This window comes from Sinohyriopsis cumingii, chromosome 4 (assembly GCF_028554795.1).
Source record: "Sinohyriopsis cumingii isolate HCF-2022 chromosome 4, ASM2855479v2, whole genome shotgun sequence".
Taxonomy (NCBI): Eukaryota; Metazoa; Mollusca; class Bivalvia; order Unionida; family Unionidae; genus Sinohyriopsis; species Sinohyriopsis cumingii.
This window is the reverse complement of record NC_142964.1, coordinates 5,351,139-5,369,648: the sequence shown is the minus strand read 5'-3', so window position 1 is coordinate 5,369,648 and position 18,510 is coordinate 5,351,139. Positions and strand designations below refer to the sequence as shown.

Genomic DNA, 18,510 nt, shown 5'->3' with positions numbered 1-18,510 from the left:
TTCTATGGGAACGATCTTATTCTAAGGGTGCAATTAATGAACAGAGGCATCAAATGAAGGCAACATTATTTAATGACAGAAAAGATGAGCCAAGCAACTCAAGTGACTTACATGAAATGTTTGTGAAATTATAGCATGACTAACATTATGAAATGCAATACATTGTGATTTAAAGTGTTGTTAGCGTAAGCTGAATCTCTTAGTAGAACACAAATAAGACTTCATAGAGCTTGTTAACATAAGTTATGACTAACATGAAGCAGCAAGTAATTCTAACTGAAAGTACTTTTAAATACAGATGTACAGAGCTGAAGGATGCCAGTGCATGAGAATGCAGTGTGTCAAGCAACTAATTAGCAATAAAGACTAAAATACTCATGTGTATCTTGTTATTTCTTATATGCAGGGTTAACATGGTTAGTATTGAGTAATGCAAGCTATTGGTGTTCAATATGTTCTAATTTATTCTTTATTCATTTATGGGGGGGGGGAATAACAGAAATAAAAGAACCTAAGCTGGTTCAAATTTTACTTTAGTTGGTGCACCATAGTCTTTGGTGCTCAGTGTGTCTAAGGTTTGGGTGCAGATGCACCCAAAACATATGGTTCTTTATTGGGTATTGTCAGTTAATTAATTAGAAGGCATAATTAACTATCTTTAGTGGCCGAGATAAGTTACATTTCACAACACTTGAGACAACAATGGTTTATTATTTAGGTATAAAGGTGCAAGAAAGGAAAGTCTCTTGACAGTCCATTGGAAGAAATTGTGTATTTTGGAGATGTTTTTGATATGCTGGAATGTTCGTTAACAGAAATGCTGTATTTCATGTAAACAAATTAAATTTTGCATGATTGTAAGCATATGTACATTTTTGTTCATGTCATTATAGCAATTTCTTTACATTTGAGCATTTTTAATTTTTTAATTTTTGTTTTACTGCATTTTTAACAGGTTATCAGTTATATCATGCTGAGGAAATGGACATTAAGTCCCTTTCCCAATGACACACCGAGACAGTCAAGTGAACCAGGGCTTGTCTGGGTGGTTATTGAACCTTTACAAGCCTTTGCTGTACCAACTAAGCTACCATTACTCCCTGAATCATTTAGACTTGCACTTTTTGGCCTGGAGTGTTTGAAAAATAAGAACTCTGACCTTTCTTTTGGACAAATTTTAGACTGACCCTAATTTTTTACAAAGCCGAAGCTTTCTGTTTGGTATGAAAATTGACTGGACTTTAGTTGTACCCTAAAAGATGAAGACTAAAATCCAGACCTTAAAAATCACTAGAAGGCCATTCAGTACCATCTAACAAAATTCCATGTGTTCACCCAGTGAGATTTTTCCTCTCCTTCTTTCAAGTTCTAATGCATGTCACAGAATGACACTGGTGGTGGTGGGAAGGGAAAGAAGACATTACTGCTTTCAAAACAAATCCTTTCTAGTTTTTCCTTGTAATTTTGTACTACTAAATGCATGCAAATAGAGGACACTGTCTTGTAAATAAACCTGTTGTTGTTGATTTTTGTTATCTTTTGCGGAGGGAAGGCTGAAACTTGGCACATGTATAATAAGAAATAAAATGTGGAGTTAAATTGAAAACACAAGTAATGTTGATGCTTTGCTAAATACATACACACTGGTTACTTTTTTTTCAGGCAAAGGGAAAAATGTCATTGCTGATTGTAAATAAAGAGGATCTTGCACAGCTGGCCACTGAGGTCAGCCAGCTCAAGATGACACTGCCAGCTGTCCTAAACCAGAGCAAGATGGTTAACATTGGCAGGGTGGAGGCTTTAGAGGAAGGTTAAACTTATATTAACCTAAATCTTATGTTGTAACTTTACTTAGTTGAAACATTGTCTGTGAGACATACTTAATTACTTCATGCAAAAGATCAGTTCTTTAAACTACATTTTTAAAGTAAACTCTCATGCATAAAATTAAATATCAGTGTACAACTATCAAAATTTAGTCACTTTTACCAAAAGATCCTAAATGTTGCCTAATTACAAGAGTGTAATGATTTATCATGTGCTAAAAAGTGCCAGTGTTATTGAGTCTCCATCAGAAATGAGAAATGAACATGCAACAATAAAGTACAAAACTCCAAAGAATTGATTAATGTTTGTGCTATATATAAAAAAACTTAAAGGGCAGGAATAATTACAGATAATGTGGAAGTGTTTCAGAAACTTTTATTGTGGCTCTATATTAAGATATGGGAATCCTACTACAGTAAAACCTGTTATGAGAGACCACCCTTTCTACCAACAAAAAATGGTCTCTCAAGACAGGTGGTCTCTCATAAGATGTTTGTACAAAGAGACCAGTTTCCAAGGTTGAGTTTCAGACCAATTTAAAGAAAAATAACCACTGTACATATATTTTATTCTTTATTAATAGTTCTTATTAAAATATTGTATACATTCATCTGAAAACAAAATTATATAGCAGTAAAGATATACTTCTATCATTAAACATGAAATCCCATTTACATTTGAAGATCACATGTATTAGCATATGAAATCGTGTCTCATTTACTCATTTTCATTTATAGCACCCTAAATTTGTTTTACCAATATTTAAACTGCTACTTTACAAGTGGTGTGTTCATTTTCACTTCTTTCAATTGCAATAATTATGTTCTCCAGTGTTAAAATTTGTCTCCTTTTAGATGGAGGTTCATCCATTGTTATTAAGGTTCTAGGTGTTAACATTATTAGTACTCAGTTGTAATATCGACTGTAAAGACATCTTTGACTGGGCTTTGGGGAAATATGAAAAATCTCTACATGTGCATTGCATAGCTAATAATTAATGAAAGAAAAAAAAAGAAAACAATCATCTAATTCAGAAGCAGAATCATTTACTCAGACACAAAAGTCAATGGTTTAATTCAAAGAAGACATACAGGGATTTACTCTATAAACAAAGTGTGTAACCCAGTCGCACCAACTTGAATAGACAACAGCTTTGTAATTGGGATGTAATCACTGTAACACTGGGGGAGAAAACAACAAATATCACAAGTCTTTAACACTATCAATCAAATTACACAAATGATTTGATCTTGTTGGTTTAATAGACAAAGACTTTACTCACCCCCAGGCATTATGGATTAACTTTAAAGACAAATAATATATGCGACCACTGCATCAATTTTGGCACTACATTTATTTTGTGACGTACATTAGCCTTGTTTACAGACTGTAGCATCTATCACTGGTAGCTAAAAAACATTTTCATAAATTTTTTTTATTTTTTATTTTTTATCAGAACAATCATTACTAATCAAGTGGTGATTGTTACAAATGATTACATATAGGCCAGTGGTGTCTGTGTTCTTGAGATATGGTCGTTCATAGGGATTCTGGGTCCTACTCATGCATATGGTCTCTATCTACGATAAGGCTGGGAACAAAGTGGGGGATTAATCTATATGTACTTTAGCCTGGTTTGCATGCAATATAAACTAAAATATTATAAGCTTATCTACAAAATTTCAGATATCGGAAGTGTGCCTGTTTTTTTGTTTTGTTTCTAGAATGATATAAGTGGTCATTGTTACAGAAATTAAATAAAGATCGAAGGAGTTTACCCCCATTTTTGCAGTGTGGTTGTTCATAGCAGTGTCTAAATTTATATTTTGCCAAGACATTGCAGTCGCTGTTGCGTTCAGCAGGTGGTTGCTCACAATAGAGTGTTTATGTAATAAAATTGATCAATGCTTTACGATTGTAGTCGAAAATGACAGGTGGTTACTTATAGCAGAGGTTGCTCATAACAGGTTTTACTGTATAATCATCGTCTTTGTCTCCAGGTGTGCACAGTCACTGTAAATGCCTTGAATGGGCTTGGTCCTTGAAAACAATTTTAATATGATAATAGGGCTATTTTTCCTTTAAAACTCCTTAAATTTGTAAGAGAACTCCTTACTTTTTTTAAAATCTCCTTTAAATCATAGAAGTAGGTGTAATGATAAAAAAACGGGTGTTTGATTGAAAACAATATTAAATAAGACAGAATAATATGAGCTCAGAGTTTTACATTGGTCTACTGGTGGATTAATTGAATGGTCTACTGGTGGATTGATGTAATAGTGTGGTAGATTAATTTAATGGTCTACTGGTGGATTAATTTAATGGTCTACTGGTGGATTAATTTAATGGTCTACTGGTGGATTAATGTAATGGTGTGGTGGATTAATTTAATGGTCTGCTGGTGGATTAATTTAATGGTCTGCTGGTGGATTAATGTAATGGTGTGGTGGATTAAATTAATGGTGTGGTGGATTAATTTAATGGTCTACTGGTGGATTAATTTAATGGTCTACTGGTGGATTAATTTAATGGTGTGGTGGATTAATTTAATGGTCTACTGGTGGATTAATTTAATGGTCTACTGGTGGATTAATTTAATTTCTACTGGTGGATTAACTTAATGAGGGTACACTGATGCTCAGCTTAACTGTTGGTGTAGGACCAGAAAAAAAAAGTTATCAAAGAGACAAATGTATATAAAGTATTGAAAATGAAAAACATTACACGCGACTGATTTTGACCACAAAGATGAGAAGTGTTTTTTTATTCTCTCTTTTTTAAGACCAGGGTTCTTACTCTACCGGGAAGTCGGGAAAAGTTGAGAGAAATAATAATTTTCGCAAATATTGATGAAAGTCTGGGAAAAACCCAAGAATTTTCTGCCACCACTTGACGCCCAAAACAATCACGTAATTGAGTCATAACTAAACTGATCTTGAGTTAAATTTATCGAGTTCTAACCAGAATATTGGGAGGGTGCAGTGTGGATCATTTGGGTGCCTGCAATAAACATATGCTGAGTAAATGCAAATGCTCAATGGATTAGATTCATCTAGCAGACTTTTATTTTCAAACTCAGCTCGATATCTGTATCTTTCGTTACATATAAGGTATGAAAACCAGTCTAGCATTGCAAGAGGCCAACATGGTTGTGGCAAAGTGTAGCAGCATACCAGATGGCCGAGTAAACTTAAATGTTGTTAGATCGAGTGATACATGCATGAAATCAATATGAAAATTACTTATTTTCTCAGAAATCGTTAGTATTAAAATCATTATGTCTTTAATCTGCTGAAAGACAAGATAAAACTACGGTGTTGATGAAAAGTTACCTGGTACTTGCGATTTGCATTGTTAGTCACATGAGTACACAATTCTAACAACTCACATTTTCAAATATTGTAGAGAAAAAGAAAAAAATATTAAATGAAAGTCATGTGCTGGTTGTAATAAAAATGCAAAAATGAAAGAACACAAAATTCTCTGTATTTATATATTCCGAGAACAACTTCTGGAGTTTTGTTGTATCACGTGACTACCACGTTGACTTGTGCTCTCTGCTTAATAAATCTGACTGGCCAGATTGCCGGTTTTTACAAAAAGTATCTGACTTTCATCTAATATAATTGAATTTCTGTACAACAACATAAAAAAAGAGTTTGTTGTTGATATCACATGACTATTGGACTTCCGATGTTGTTATTTGAGATTTGTGAAATCATGTGACTAATAATGTAAATGGCAAGTTACAGGGTCAGGTTTCATCTATGCCGTAGTTTAGTCTAGTCTCTCAGCAGATTAAAGATAAAACGTTTATAATACTTGCCATTTCTGAGAAAATAAATCATTTTCCTATTGATTTCATGCAGGTATGAGTCATTATAACATAAATTTAAATTTGCTGGGCCCACTGGTAAGCGACTACCATATGTCACTACACATGGTGGCGGCAAATTCAAAATTTTTGATATGCAATTGCAATGACCCCACACCCTGGACCGCTATTTGTTTTAAGCCAAATTTTGTAGTCCAAATTGTTGAATCTTAGAGCAGAAATGAGAAATTTTCATCCCTTGTATTATATATTAAAACACGATACAGGCCCCTGTAACAATACAGGCTTGGTTATTGGGTAAACAAATTACAAGACAAGTTGATTTTATTGAAAATTCAGTCCTTCTTTAAACAACAGAATATAATTTTGAAGGTCTTTTGTCAAAATTTCAACTAGCCCGCGTGAAAATGTTTTTCAAATGATGGATTTTTAACCAAATCGTCTTAAGGAGATTAGGTTGTTTGAAAAATCTAGTTTGGGATTTTACTGGCGCAGATAAATTTAGGGTTAAACTCTTTTCGTTACAAGACAAGATTTTAATTATTTGCATTCATTGTTTTTTTATATATACTGTAATAGGAAATGTTTATTTTCAGTAAGATGCACACACACACACACGCACACACACACACACACATATATATATATTGCTATTGAATTCTTTAGAATTAAAGGTTTGAAGGAAACAAAACTAATTTATAATCATTATGTTGTTACCACTTGGCAACATAATAAAGGTCAGCAAAATAATGTTAGAATTTTTATTATGTACATTGAAATGACTTTACATGCCAATTTATATGAATATAATCAAACTTGTTTTGTGTTATACATTTTGTGGTTTTGTACATGATCATCATTTCTGACTTGAGTAATGGTCATAGGTGAACCTTGAAAAAATTAATTTCATCCTGGAAAACCCCTGGAAATGACCTGGAAATTTATCTTTAGAAAAGCATGGGAACCATGTAAAACTGAATCAACCTTAAGAGAACCAAATGCTTCCGTTGTTAAAAACTTAAATAATTATATGATTTGTTTGAAGCTGTGTCATGGTCCAGACAGAATTAAAGTAATTTCTAGAATAAAGATGTGTGTTATGAATTCGTAATACAATTTTCACCAAATAAACTCTTGAACATTGAAAAAGAGCCTTGTGAAAATGCCTTGAAATTTTGTACCCTTGAAATTCTTTTTGTAGAAGGTCAGTCCCTTTGAGTGATTTTTGTTTTCTTATATCATTTCCTTGTTTACTTTCTGTTCTGTGTTGGTCTCTGTGCGACACTGTTTCTTTCTTTAGTCTTTGTAAGGGGGATCAGTTCTTACTGAGCATTGTAAAATAAAATGCCATTGCACCCCCACCCCACCCTGGGTGATTTATTGTCTAGTTTTTATTGGAACATGATACAAGATATTAACTTTTTTTTTTTTTTTTTTTTTTTTTTTACCAAACATAATGTATAAATCTATATAAGTTTGTTGCAGAAGTACTCCAGCTGCAAAAAGAGAAGAGTGAAGTAGAAAGTCAGGTGTTGTACTGGAAATCCAGATGTCAGTCAGCCTTTGCAGAATGTCAGAGGGAAAAGGAGGTCATTATAAATAGCTTCTTGGCAAAGTTAATTACGTATCAAATGGCTAATGATATAGGGGTCCAGAGTGGCCAAGTGGTCTAAAGTGCTCACTGTTACGGATCACTGCCATCTCACCTCATTCTGCGTGGGTTTGACTCTCAGGCTTGGCCAATGTGGGTATATGGGAAAGCTTGCAGGTAGCTTCTCATGGGTTGGTGGTTCTTTCCGGGGTTTTCCCAGGTTCTTCCTCCACCATTTATACTGGCCGCCATATATAGCCTATCTTGTGCAGAAAAATGGAGTTAAACCTTATAACATCAACAACAACAACAAAAGCTGATGATATATTCCCATCCCCATATTACATCTGTTTTTAATTGCAGTTAGTGTCTGCCCATCCATCCCATCAATCCTTTCGTAATAAATTCCCTTTCTTAATTCAGTCATTGTGAAAGACTAGTTGGATTGAAGCCAAATTGGGTATGAGGTTAAGTTAAGACTAGTTGGATTGAAGCCAAATTGGGTATGAGGTTAAGTTAAGACTAGTTGGATTGAAACCAAATTGGGTATGAGGTTAAGTTAAGACTTGTTGGATTGAAGCCAAATTGGGTATGAGGTTAAGTTAAGACTTGTTGGATTGAAGCCAAATTGGGTATGAGGTTAAGTTAAGACTTGTTGGATTGAAGCCAAATTGGGTATGAGGTTAAGTTAAGACTTGTTGGATTGAAGCCAAATTGGGTATGAGGTTAAGTTAAGACTTGTTGGATTGAAGCCAAATTGGGTATGAGGTTAAGTTAAGACTTTTTGGATTGAAGCCAAATTGGGTATGAGGTTAAGTTAAGACTTTTTGGATTGAAGCCAAATTGGGTATGAGGTTAGATTGAAGCCAAATTGGGTATGAGGTTAAGTTAAGACTTTTTGGATTGAAGCCAAATTGGGTATGAGGTTGGATTGAAGCCAAATTGGGTATGAGGTTAAGTTAAGACTTGTTGGATTGAAGCCAAATTGGGTATGAGGTTAAGTTAAGACTTGTTGGATTGAAGCCAAATTGGGTATGAGGTTAAGTAAAAACTTGTTGGATTGAAGCCAAATTGGGTATGAGGTTGGATTGAAGCCAAATTGGGTATGAGGTTGGATTGAAGCCAAATTGGGTATGAGGTTAAGTTAAAAAGACCTAGTTCATATTTTTTTCAGTTTTCTGACTAAATTTGAGTTATGGTGCTTTCTACACAAGCAACCAAGCTTGCTTCATTTGCATTATATAAGTGAGTGTCATTTGGATACATAGATTGTTTCACTATCTATACTTGCTTAAAAGTCAGATCCAGTTGTAAACAACACAGACCCTGATCTGCCATTGCATTATGGACTGATTACTGTTGACAAACTACAAAGACCTAGATCTTCTTGCATATTATTTGATATTAGATCTGGGTCTGTGCAGTTTGTATTTGGTCCTGACATATAAATGAGTATATATTGTACATCAGCCATGTTCAGATTCTGAATTTATAGCTTTTAATTAATCCATGCAGTCTAATTAATGTTCAGTATATTGGCATCTAATCTCTTTCCATGTGAGTATACATTTGTGTGGGGTGGACGTTTTGATTATTGCACTCAGAAATGGGTAATTTTACCAGCGAAATGATAAAGCGTTAAAAATTAATGTAAATGAATGGTAGAATGAAAACGATATAATGAAAGCACTGAAAGTCAAAAGAGAGTGTAAATGAAGAACACACAATGAAGATAAACTAAAGTGAAACAAAACATGACTGCATTTCATAAATTGGTTAAATACTAGGCTTTGAATCATAATCTGGTATCATATACTTTAGACTGAATCTTACAAGCTGTGACTTTTTCTAAGAACTGTCATTGATGTGATGACATCACTACTGTTTGCATCTGTACAAATTTTATTTGGCAAAATTGAAATAGAAAATAAATTGCCAGACAGATTCTCTGCAGCTTTTTTACATATGTATTTGTGGCAAATTCAGCTATGCAACAGCAACAGGTAACATTTATGATTTTAAAATGTAGTTACCTTGGGAAAGGGGAAACTTAAATTTAATGCTGTAATTCATGCCTGCTGCTATTGCCAGATTCTCACCTCCCACACAACACTAATGTCCCCCTATTGGTGTACTTCCTGTTATGAGTCTGTGCTGTTAAAATAAGTAACAGAAATGAGTGAAAGGCAAGCTTTGTAAAAATTTAACAAATAATTTATTTCCCTAGAGAAAATGAGAAAAAAATAACATTAGGTATTGCGAATTAAATCCCAAAATAATCCAAGAATTACAGACACAAGTCCTAATAATTTAAAGTTCTGAATAAAATTCAGTAGAAGTCCTGAATAAATCCAAAATCTGAAGGTGATGATGTGTCTGTGATAGCTGGTAGAGTGTTGATGTGTCAACAGTGTTTCATGAATCAGTCATAAATTCCAGGTTTAAATTCACGATAAATTCCATTTTAAATCTCTTTCCATGAATTTTATCAGAGCACTTTTGTAATTCCAGAGAAATTAATCACTTCAGTTCAATAATTTGAAGAAATAAAATTTCCAGCCCAAGAATGAAATACTGGACACAACATATAATACACCTTGAAAGTGCTATATCTTAAAGCATGACTGAAAAATCCTCTCAGTTACAAGATTATATTGTTTTCTACTTCACCTCAGTTAGCAATCAGCATTTAATATATAAAAAAAATCTATTACTTAATGGAAAATAACCTTCTAGAATGATCCTGATGTTTCACAGAACCTGGACTATGTAAAATACACTACGGAAATTCCAAAACCTAGACCTAGATCCAAATAAACATATTTACCATATATACTCACATATAAGCTGAACAATTTATGAAAAAATAAAGGCTTGAAGAAGAGGGGGGAGGTTTGGCTTATCCACGGGCCAGTGTCTAAACTGAGCAGTTTTTAAGTCTCTAAATTGACTACTATAATGGCTCTAAATCTTGGGATATGAAAAAATAATCAGTTCTGTGTCGTAAGACTTATATGCATGTAAAATTAATAATTTTCAGTATCCCAACACTTACTAAACTTACAAAGTACTATGCTTGATTTTGTTATTATTTTGCATGTGCGTATTTTTGATTTCTTCAACATGAAATTAAATAAAGGTAAATACAGACTTCATAATTCACGAGCTGGTTGAGTTTCTCTGGATCAGACTGAATTATAATGTACAGTGCAAATTGTGCATAGGTTCACTTAAATCTTTATTTATTCCCCAAATGTATTAGAAGCAGATTTTCCTTTATTCATTGTTTTGATAAAATTGTATTCTTCCAGTTAATATGTCAGCTAGTCTTTAATACCTGTTTCATTTACATTGAATCACTCTTTTTCAATGATATAAGTGATTCTGCAAATAGAGGTAATAATTATGGAAAGGTAACACATTTAATTGTACAGGGCACATAACCAGCATAACTGTTACATGTTCACGAAGAGTGGTAATAATAAAGTCTAAAATTCTGATTATTGATCAACTAAGATCATCATCAATCTATGTTAGTTTTGTGGTTTGGCTGAACAAACATCATAACTTTCCACACAATGGAAAGCTTGATGTTTCGGTGTCTCCTTTGTTGATAATTGTAGGATTTGTCTTTTGTTTTCAGACAGCAATACAAGCCAGTTAGTTATTAAATCCCTGAAACTGCCTTGTGTTAAGAAGGAAATTTGACTGGAAACTATACCAGTACATTGATGTGTAATTTCCTTTCATTCCATAATATTAGCACGATTACTGTAGTTTTGTAAAACAGGGTGTAAGGCATACCTGTCAGCTTTTAAAGAGCCAAGTGGGGAGAATAAAGAAAGGGAGATTGGAACCTAAAATCGGAATTTTTCATGGCATTTTTTAAGTCTTGTTTTCACTAAATATTGACTGATCTTCCGGGTCCAATAAGCGTAAAATTTGCAAAGGACGTGCCGTTTCTCCCTGTGACGTGTCTAATTTTCCCCCCAGGATATGCCCTATTTTCATATTCAAGTCAGGTGTGGCCAAAGTGCATAATATCTAAAGGTTATTCATAAAAAAGCAAGCAAGAAAGCCAGCATGACTTATTAAAAGTTAATCCTTATTGATGCAACTGTTTTGTAAGAATGATGCCCTCCGTCATGATTCAAAGAAACCATGTTCTACTGCATCTTATCCAAGCACCAGCAATTGATTGGCATATAAAGGATGTCCAATATTGTTAAACTAAATGTGCCTAAATAGGCGGCCTCACGGTACCATACATGTGGCAACTATTTTTCCCTTGTATATCCAACCTTTTTTCCCTATTGTCAACTCATAAGGCATTTAGTATTGTTTACTATAAAACATGTATTCTGAATTAGTTTTTTAAGGACAAATATGCTGCATGGTATGTATTTTTATTCCTTTTCTTAAATTAATGATGGTAATTAAAGTTTGTATATATGGTATAAAAATACCAGGTGTTCACTCGTGTAAGTTTCTTTGGTGGGACCGCTACGTTGGCCTAGTCGTTAGAGCTTCCGTCTCGGATGCAGGAGGTCGTGGGTTAGATCCCTGGTCGAGTCATACCAAAGACTTACAAAAATGGTACTAACAGCTGCCTCGCTTGGTGCTCAGCATTAAGAGGTTAGTGTTAGGACTGGTTGGCCCGGTGTCAGGATAATGTGACTGGGTGGGACATAATGCTACATGTCTGCGGCATGATGCCCCAGTGCTAGACATCACTATAAACTGCCACACTGCAGACATCGTAGCGATATGACTGAAAAATTGTTAAAGCTACGTTAAAAATCCAAATCACAATCACAACCTCACTTGGCACTCAGCATTAAGAGGTTAGTGTTAGGACTGGTCGGCCTGGTGTCAGAAAAATGTGACTGCAGCATGATGCCCCAGTGCTAGACATCACCATAAACTGTCACACTGCAGACATCGTAGCGATTTGACTGAAAAATTGTTAAAGCTGTGTTAAAAATCCAAATCATACACATACATACATCTTTGATGGGAATGGAGCTACAACATTCATAGCAATCATTCTTGGGATTGAAATTAATTCCCGGATGTTTATTTTTTGTTTTTGTTCTGTTTATTTTCTGATTTTTGTATTGTTTTAGAGGTTTAACAAAAATCATAAATTTACATGAATAATGTTTAAACTTAGCATTTTATTTAGCGAAAAAGTGAATTTTTTCTAGTAAAGTAATTATTTCGTCACAACAGTATTCACAGGTGATACAACTGAACATGGCTTCCATGGGTTTCATACAGTGTATTTATTTATGCAGGACTTTTTTTTATAGGAGAAATGAAAATCAAAGATATAATGTAATAATCCCTGCAAAAAGGGGCCCCAAGTGGTCTAAGGTGCTCTTCGTTACGGATCACTGCCATCTCACCTCTGTCAGCATGGGTTCAAGTCTCGGATTCGGCTAATGCGGATATGTGAGAAAGCTTGCCAGTAGCTTCTCATGGGTCGGTGGTTCTTTCCGGGGTTTTCCCGGGTTCTTCCTCCACCATTAATACTGGCCACCATGTATAGCCTATCGTGTGCTGAAAAATGTCATTAAACCCTTCAACAACAACAACAACCCTGCAAAAATCTGGAGATCTTCTGAAATCGGGAGATAGGTGTGGAACGACCCCAAAAATCGGGGGGGGGGGGTTGTTTTTTTTTTTTTCCTGGCATGAGAGTTGGCAGGTATGGTGTAAGGTTGCTTACATCAAAGCAAACTCAGTTTTTACAGTATTAGCATAATTTTTGAAGCATTATTTCTGAAACTTCATTATTGTATTTTGGAGATGTCATTAAAGTTTAGTGCAGTGGTGCCCATGATTTGACTCCAAGGGATGTACTTCATTCAGCAAAATGTACTTCATTCAGCGCGTGTTCAAACTTACAATGTACATGCAGTGGCACTATTATGTAAATACGCTCACTATCCTAATTGCGAGAGTTGAATCAAACTGTATTGTTATTCATTGTGTTCTCATACTAGAATCAAGTTAGGTTTTTAAAATTTCAAGGCAAAATAAAAACGTAATTACTGGTACAGTGATATAAAATGTCTCATGCAATAATAAACAAACAAAAATTGAGTCAGATGAGAGAGGTAGTGTTACAGCAACCCACGAATGCTCAATTCTTGTCATCCTTCAATCAAGTTATACACAAATCTGAGTTAGGAAGAAACAATAAGAAAACAGAAAATTAAATAAATTACTTTTCACATAAGTTTATACCATTTCTTTTTAATAATCATACATGCCAACCCCAAGAGAAGTATACATGCAATTTTTGTTAATATTATTTTGCTTAAATAAATGCATTTCGAACTTACTGTGTGCATCTTGTGATGTTTGAAGTTGTGTCGGCTTATACGCAGGTTGTGCACTTTTTGGTGTTTATACCTATTCATTTAGGGTGGGTGGGTGGGCTTATATGGGAGTATATATGGCACTTATATTAATTAATAATAATACTGATTTTAAACCCATACACATATAGAGAATAATTTAGGTATGTAAGTTGTTTACAGAATAAAGCCAATTCAGGTCAAGCATAAATGAACCCAATTTTGGACAAGGTCAAATCCAACATTCAATGTTACATTACAATAGCATGTAATGAAATTAAAAAAATTAAAATAAAACTAATAAACAGGTAAAGCAAATTAAATATACACAACAATCCTTGATATTGGATGAGGATTGCTAGGCATGTGCCAGGTCATAAAGGTAAACTTCTAGAATCATGTAATCTGGAAAGTCACCTATGGGAGAATTCTCATGTATGGATGTGGGTAATTTTGATCCCAGAAAGGTTGAATTAAACAATAGCAACAACATCATTCAAATTAGTTTTACCCCTCCCCCCCATAAAAAAACTACATGTTTATATGTATTCATATGTAGATGAGCTAATTGGCCCTTTTAGGAATTTGTCAGGTTTAGTTTACAGATTTTAAGCTGTTTGGATTTTGGACTTTTGATATAAAAGGTTTTATGAACAAGCAAATGTCACTTGAGGCAGACAAAATAAAATTTGGTGGTGTTATTTGTGTTAATACACAGATGAACTGATACTAGATTTTCAAGTCATTACTGCAATAATTCCAATTTTATTTGTTTAAATACATTTTTGAACTTCTTAGACTTTTGACTAAAACCTTGTTCTCACAGTTAATCAAAAACTGTTGAAGGCAGGCATATAAAAGCTGGCAAGCATGTTTTTAGGTGACAGTCAGATTTTCATGCTGTTATAGCAATTTGTCATAATTTTTAATCGGCTTTACTTGGACTCATTTGGTTTACAGTGTTTTATGAACACAAATGTGTTTTGATGAGGGTTCAAGATTTTAGCTACCTGACCCCTCTTTTCGACAAATATCAAACTTTATAATTTTCAAAGCTGATATGAAAATTGACATAACTGTTTCAGACTAATGAAATGAGGACCAAAATTTGGACCTTAAGAATCAGGGATTCTCCATCTCAAACTCCTGGCAAAATTTCATTTTATTCACCTTGCTAGTTTTCCTTTTCTTCTGTCAAATAACAGAGGCACTGATTGATATTAATTGCTATGCAGGTAGTGAGAAGACATATGGTTTAAAAATTTGCTTTTAACAACAAACCCTCTTATTGTTCATTTCTTAGGGAAAAAATATTGAGAAGGAACAAAATCTTTCTTTTGATCTCTTGTTATTTATCTCAGACAATATGCATTTAAGCATAATTATATTTGTTAACATATATATCCTCTAAAATTTAAATGATGCCTTTGCAGTTTATTTGTTTAATTACAGCTGCACTCATTTCTCTTGATACCTTCTGTATGATTGAGGTTGGGACTTGGCTTATAATGAGAATGCCACAAAATAAAAGATTTTTATTATAAAAAAATGCATGCTTTTTGAGACAAAATGTTATTTTATTCAAATATGGCTGCAAGTGAACCGAAAAAAAAGTCAACTTATCCAACTAAAAAGCCTGTAAAAGACCTGGAATATTTTGTGTCAAGAAAGTTAGGGAACCCTGTCCATTTATCTACTATGTACATTTGACAGGGGAACTTGAAGCTGAGGTGTGACCTGCAGGAGCTGACCAATCAAATGTCCCAGCAGTCAGAATATTGCACCAGTCTTGGCAGTGCTTGCTGTACAATATTGTGGAGAGTGTCCAGAAATGAGGACAGTGTCCAGGCTATCCTTATGGGGGTCAGTATTTCTCTGTTATATGACTTTTCACTTTGTCTTTGTGTTTAGAGTGGTTAATTTGCCAGACGCGGTCTTTTATAAAGTGCTGCAGTACTCGCATGTTTGCGTGTGAAGATGCCAAATCATTCAAATGGCTTAAATAATGTCCAGTTGCTACCAATGTTCTATTCAGAGCAGCACGCATTCCCACTCATGTATCACACATCAGTAATCAGTGATGGAAAGTGCTTCCATTTTTCTTTCTGTCATTCCATCTGTTTGTCCTTTCATCCTAAAAGAAATTTCATTTTAAAAGAAAGAATTGAGATTTAAAAATTTTGGTAAAATTTTGATAAGCATCTCTGAGCATGGTCTTTGTTCTGTTTGTGTGAGTCTGATTATTTAAGCTCATATCAATATTCACCTAGTGAATTAAAAAATTTGTTTTTATATACTCTTCAGTACTGCATTTCCTGAAAACTTTAATATTGATCCAGGTTTGTCTGAATACTATTAAAAAGTAGAACATTAGCAAATTAAGAGTCAAAATAAAGCCTTTTGCGACTTAAAATGTTAGATGATACAAGGATTTATCAACCCCAGATAAATGATACCTCAGCCTGCAGCCTTAGTAAATATTGCTTTTGGTGTCAATTAATCCTTGTATCAACCTCATGAGCAGTCAGTATATGGATAATATTATTTCATATGAATTTGATTCCTAATGGTCTTGCTTCTGATAAGCACCGTCTTTCCAACATCCCTAGTTTTTCCAACTTTTTTTATTTTTGCTTGCTGATTTGTTAGACACCTTATTTTTACTTTGTTTGTTCCAAATTGGCCCTACTATCCCACCTTTTCAAATTTTTTATGTCAACTTAAAAATTGTTGTTTTGCTAACCACATAATGAGAGGATTCTGTTTTACCTCTCATTATGTTTCCTTCTTGCATTTTAGTAAAAGAAATGATTTTCTCTCCAATTCTACGGAGATTCCTGTTTTCAGATTCCAGATTACTACAAGTTCGATGTGATGTGATGGCATAGTTTGGGAGGAATGTGAGCTGAAGCTATTTTAGAACTGTTGTATATCCTCAGAGAAGGAATCTGAGCTATCAGCTAAAAATGCAAAATCAGCATTAAAATTGTAATGCTTTAAAATCAGCTGCATAATTCATGTAAGATATGCATTGCAGCAACATTGAATTCTTTATTTTCAGTATTTATTGATGCTCATTGCTTTAAAACTCTGCATGGTATATAAAGGAGTCATATTGCTGGATATATATAAATAGGTAACATTTATGATCTTTCCATACTTAAAATGCAAATCAGATTCATTTCATTTAATTCTTTGGGAGTGAAAAATTATGTTACAAATAGAAGATTAAGTTTTATATATCTTATGATCAAAGGATCAAGTTTTAAAGAAGTTAAAAAGTAAACAATTAAAGAAGTGATTTGCTTTCAGGTAATGGATAATGCCACAAGATAGCAACAACGGATATAAACATAAATCATGTTATGGGAAAGGCTGCTCTTCAGATTGTGCAGGTTGTTGTTTTGTTTGCAGAAGATTGATTTCTGTGTGGAAACATTTGGCTTGAAAAGCAAACAGTTCAGTGTGAAGAACTGGACTTAAGCAGCAAATGAATTACACTGAATGACAGAAGCAAAAAGAGATTGCAAACTTGAGATTCAGCAAATCTTGGACATTTACATACAATCAGGTGGATAAAGTAGCATTTCTGACATAGAATCTGGTCCAGCAACTGAATCACAGCATCAGAAACCCACCATGAACAAATTGTCGTGGCAGAGGTTTTGTGGGCCATGAAAGTAGCTGCTTCTGGGTATTCTTACAGTTCCTGTGATGGAACCCCAACATTTTTTCAAACATTGTTTTCTGGTGGAGTTTTTGAAGATAAACAAAAGAAGCAAAGTAAAATGACTTAATGATTTCTGATGGACTTGGGCCATACTTCAGGAAGCAAATCTTGCAGAAAATAACAATAAAATGCCATTTATCTTTCAGTTTGACAAAAGAGCAAATGTTCAGGGAAAAAAGCATTGTGATGTTCCAATTTGATTCTGGTCTAATGAGACTTGGGAAGTTGTGACCCAGTTCTGTAAAGTTGTTGTTCATGGGAAAGGAGGTGATGTAGGACACAGTTCTAGGACAATTACCCCTGGTCATTTACCCACCCACCCTGGTCAGTTACTCCATGGTCAATCACCCCCTGATCAATTACCACGTGTCATTTACCCCCAGGACAACTTCCCCCATGGCATAGTTATTCTCCTGTATAAAAGCACATAACACTGAATAAATAAGTAGGAACAAAAGTAAGAACGGTACGTGGGGTGGTCAAGTGATATTAATAACAAGAAGATGCCTTCATGTAAGTCTTATGTTATGTGTTTAGGCTTGAATATACAGTAACACAAGAAAGAGTGAAAACAACAAGCTTAGAAAAATGTAACAAATAATTTATTTCCCTGGAAAAATACTGTAAAAATGAAAAAATATGAAGTTGCGGTTTTATAGAATCAAATTTAAAAATAATTCAAGAAGACGATGACGAATGCTGCAGTCTGTAGTGTTGAAGTCTACAGTTCCTTGTAGAAACAAGGAATTATCACTGGTTTCTGATAGCTGAATAAATTTTATAAAAACTGTTCTTGTTCCACAATATTACATGAGCACATGTATTTTCCAGAAAAATACTGAGAATTAATCATTTTGAATCCAAGTAATTTGAAATAACTCCAAACCAAATAATTTGAAATAACTCCAAACAGCACAACATACAAGTAACAGTTTAACAGCCCAGCTTCTACTGAGATTATTTCTCCAAAACATGGGCTTTATGGTCTTTCTAAAATGTAAACAAAGGGTCACGCGATCATCTTCTCGAAGGGTATTGAAACAAGTACTTGTTACAGATGATGTTTACCCAGTGTGACCCTGATGAAAACCAATCATTTTACTCTAAGAAATAACATATTAAAAAGATTGTTAACATCTTAAAGACAAAGTCCCATCATGAC

General features: G+C 34.1%; 1 protein-coding gene across 2 annotated transcripts in view; it reads left to right on the top strand.

The window, feature by feature from the left end:
* Window positions 1-18,510, top strand: part of LOC149800565 (heat shock factor 2-binding protein-like) — a 69,479-nt gene that overhangs the window by 12,911 nt on the left and 38,058 nt on the right. For both annotated transcript variants that reach the window (XM_089954512.1, XM_089954511.1), the window contains exons 3-5: window positions 1,663-1,810; window positions 7,148-7,251; window positions 15,332-15,481. In XM_089954512.1, coding sequence (XP_089810638.1) covers window positions 1,663-1,810; window positions 7,148-7,251; window positions 15,332-15,481 — 402 coding nt within the window. The remainder of the gene's footprint in view (window positions 1-1,662; window positions 1,811-7,147; window positions 7,252-15,331; window positions 15,482-18,510) is intronic.